The 3,842-nt window shown below is 48.5% G+C and overlaps 1 protein-coding gene across 1 annotated transcript; it reads right to left on the bottom strand.

Moving 5' to 3' along the window:
• Positions 1-1,583: 1,583 nt before the first annotated feature.
• Positions 1,584-3,469, bottom strand: FANCF (FA complementation group F). The gene has a single exon (XM_051965143.1). It carries the CDS (start codon positions 3,383-3,385, stop codon positions 2,243-2,245), a length of 1,143 nt encoding a protein of 380 aa, XP_051821103.1. The 5' UTR covers positions 3,386-3,469; the 3' UTR covers positions 1,584-2,242.
• Positions 3,470-3,842: the final 373 nt, after the last annotated feature.

Consider the following 3,842-nt stretch of genomic DNA (forward strand, 5'->3'; position numbering starts at 1 on the left):
AATATATTACATCAAGCATTTAGCCCTCCAGCTTTTCAAACTTAATTGGGACTTATCCCAAAGAGATTTTAAAGAAGGGAAAGAGTCCTGTATGTTCAAGAATTTTGTGGCAGCCCTCTTTGTAGTGGCCAGAAACTGGAAGCTGAGTGGATGCCCACCAATTGGAGAATGGCTGATAAATTGTGGTATATGAATATTATGGAATATTATTGTTCGGTAAGAAATGGCCAACAGGATGATTTCAGAAAGGCCTGGAGACTTACATGAACTGATGCTGAGTGAAATGAGCAGGACCAGGAGATTATACACTTCAACAACAATACTATATGATGATCAATTCTGATGGACCTGGCCATTCTCAGCAATGAGATGAACTAAATCAGTTCCAATGGAGCAGAAATGAATTGAACCAGCTACACCCAGTGAAAGAACTCTGGGAGATGACTAAGAACCATTACATAGAATTCCCAATCCCTATATTTTTGTCTACCTGCATTTTTTATTTCCTTCACAGGCTGATTATACACTATTTCAGAGTCTGATTCTTTTTGTAAGCAAAATAACTGTTTAGACATGTATACTTATTTTGTATTTAATTTATACTTTAACCTATTTAACATGTATTGGTCAACTTGCCATCTGGGGGAGGGGGTGGGGAGGAGGGGAAAAATTGGAACAAAAGGTTTGGCAATCGCCAATGTTATAAAATTACCCATGCATAGAACTTCTAAATAAAAAGCTATTTAAAAAAATAAATTGGGATTTTTTTTGCCTACACTACTTTATGTTAAGGCCCATCAGCAACGCCATTCTGGGTTTAGGTCATCTGTAAGACAAAGGAGAGTTATTTTCCTCTCCTTTTAAAATTCCTAATACTGTGTTCTCAGAAGTTGGCCAAAAATATTTGTATACAATGTGACGTGAGCATATCACCATGTGGGGTGGCTTTCCCTCTAAATTGTGTGACACAACTATATAGTCAGACTTAAGGCAGTGCTGAGTGAATCCAAACCCAGGAATTAGTTCCAGATTTATGAAGTTCCACAAAAGAATGGCTGGCTGCAGCTGTTTTCTCTACTTCTCCTTCCACAATCCTGATGTCAGCTACTAGCCACAGGCCCAAGGCCCAAGACCTACCACCAGGGAATCTGCTTTCTCCTCACTGAACTTTCCATTTTTATTCTCACTGCAAAACAGGAAATCCATGAGAATGGTAGTATAGTGGAAAACACCGAATGTAGTCAATAGCTAAGCTTAAGTCCCAAATAGGTGATTTTTGGGCAAGCTTTGACCTTTGCCTGGCTGTTTCCTCTTCAGTCAAGGAGGGACCCTGTATCAAATTTTATGTAAGGTCCTTCCAGCTCTAAAATGTATGATCTGAAAACATCAATGAGATGTTTGAGTCCCAAGTAAGTGATTTTGGACAAGTCATCTGACCTTTCCCTAGCTGTTTACTCTTCAATGAGGGACTTTGTACCAAATTTTATGTAAGGGCCTTCCAGCTCTAAAATGTAGCACCTATAAATAAAAGTGATCAAGCTTATCACTATTCCTTCCTAATAAAAGAAAGCAGACAGCACACATTATTAGAAGAGATCTAATTTCAATTGCTTTGGTTTAACTTTTTCTCTGTTAAAAAGATGTGGGACTGGGTTCAACTGCATAAAGAAGAGACATTTCCAGATATGATTGTGATATTATAAAGCATCAACAAAAAATTTAATAAAAAATCCTTTTGTGAACACTTTACTAAATTCATCCTCCACACAATCACCACTCAAAATGTATTCTATTTGAAAAATCAGAATTGGAATAATTTCTGGGGCCTGCCCAAAAGATATAGGTTTAATTTAAATCCTTTTTTTCAGAAAGATTTTTTAAAAATATGAGCAACAATGTAAAGGAAAACTTTTAAATAACTGCAGAAGGCTTAGCCCATTTAAAATCATCTCAAACAGGCCATTTTTGGTCAAAAATATTATAGCAACGGTTAAAGGTATTCTTAATTTAAAGTGCTGGTAAAGGAGTGAAAAACTGGGATTTGATTTGGGTCGTTTGGAGCACCGGGGGCGTATCCAGGATGTGCACACTGGGGATGGAGGTCCAGTGTTAGTTCTTGCGCCCGGGACCACTTGCCCTGGAGGCCCTGCCCGGGCTGTGCGGACCTGAGCACTTTCCTCAGTTCTGGTCAATAACGGCCCACACATGCGCGCGCCGGGGTGTGGGGGTAGAGCTGTGAACCTCAGCCCTCTCCAGGGGGCTGCTCCACGCCTAGTTCTCGCTCTAGGTCGGTCCACACACTGAGCCCCGGGGCTTCGAAGCCCCCATCTCGGGCCCTGCAACTGTCCAAAGCGATGCGAGCCTGAATGCTCAGGGGGGCGGGGGCTTGGCAGAAGCATCGGAAGCAGTCTCGGAGGCGCTCCCACGTAAGTCCCTCGGGGTCTGAACCGACCCAGACACCCTTAGTCAGGTCGAAGTGCAGGTGGCTGGCCCAATCCCAGAGCAAATCCAGGCAGGCTTCGGCCAGGTCGGAGTGGCGGCCAGCCAGGGAGGCCAGCCGAGGCGCGGGCAGGAGGCGGCAGAGGGCGGCCAATGGGGCGGGCCGTGACAGGAGCCAGGCCAGCAGGGGCGCGGCGGTGGCCGGCCCCAGGTCCGATGGGCTCCCGGGGTCATCTTCGTCTGAATTGCAGTCTTCCCCCCTGGGCCCAGGCGTGGGCTGCAGCAGCAGCGCTTCGGCCACCACGGTCAACCAGTGGGGCTGGGGTAGCTGTTGCCAGAGGCGGTCCAGGAGCAGAGCCTCCGCTCCCGGCTCGGCCTCAGCCTCTTGGCGGAGCCGCAGCAGCAGCAGCTCGGCCTCAGTTCGGCGGAGCACGGGATCAGGCTGGGCCGGGCTGGAGCCCAGCAGCGGCCGCAGCAGCTGGGAGGCGGCCCGGCGGCGGGCCAGCTCGGCTAGGCGGTTTCCCAGGCCGCACTCGTCGCTGCTTTCCTCTGAGGGCTCCGCGGGCTCCTCAGGCCGCAGGTGCTGGAGCAGCTCGTGCAGCGCGGGGCTGGGCAGCGACGCGTTCTCCAGCAGCCCCAACGCCAATAGCTGCTCCCCGCAGCCCAGGCCCTCGAAGCTCCGCAGCGGCCCTGACTCCAAGCAGGGGACCGCGTGGGCCGCGTCCCGGCCGTGGGGCCCAGGCCGCAGCCGCAGGCGCCGCAACCTCCCTTCCAGCGCAGCCCGCACCGGGCCGCGGAGGCGGAAGCGTCCGTGCACGTGTCGGAGGTAGCGAGCCCAGCACAGCGAGCGGCGCACGGCCACGCGCCCCCAACTGCTCGCATGGCGCGTGCGGGACACGGCCAGCACCTCAGCGAATCGCTCCAGCTGCTCCAGCAACACCTCCATTGCCGCGGCGCGCCGGAGATGACGCAACGCGCCCGTCTTCTTCTTCTCTTCTTCCGTTGCAGCCACAAAAACTGTATCCTCATTGGTGCAAAAATCTGTCAATCAGGCACCATATTTACTGTGGTCAAAGGAGGCGGGGAAATAGAAACTTCTCCTGGACTTTCCGAGCAACCATAGTAACGGTTTCCAGAGGAGTTTTACCTCCATTTTAAATACGGAAAAAAAAAAAATTTAAAATAAATTTAAAATATATATATATATATTATAATAATGATAATAATAATAAAGTTACGTTGCGGGTGCTCAGCTCGGCCATCAAATTAACTTGACTAGATATTTCATTTAGTATTGCAAATGCCTAAGCTAAAAACGCGCATAGACCAAAACAGTGGGAACACTCACTTATGCAGCAGATAATCAGATTTTTTATGTATACGAATATAAATATACACATGCA

Source organism: Antechinus flavipes, chromosome 6 (assembly GCF_016432865.1).
Source record: "Antechinus flavipes isolate AdamAnt ecotype Samford, QLD, Australia chromosome 6, AdamAnt_v2, whole genome shotgun sequence".
NCBI lineage: Eukaryota > Metazoa > Chordata > Mammalia > Dasyuromorphia > Dasyuridae > Antechinus > Antechinus flavipes.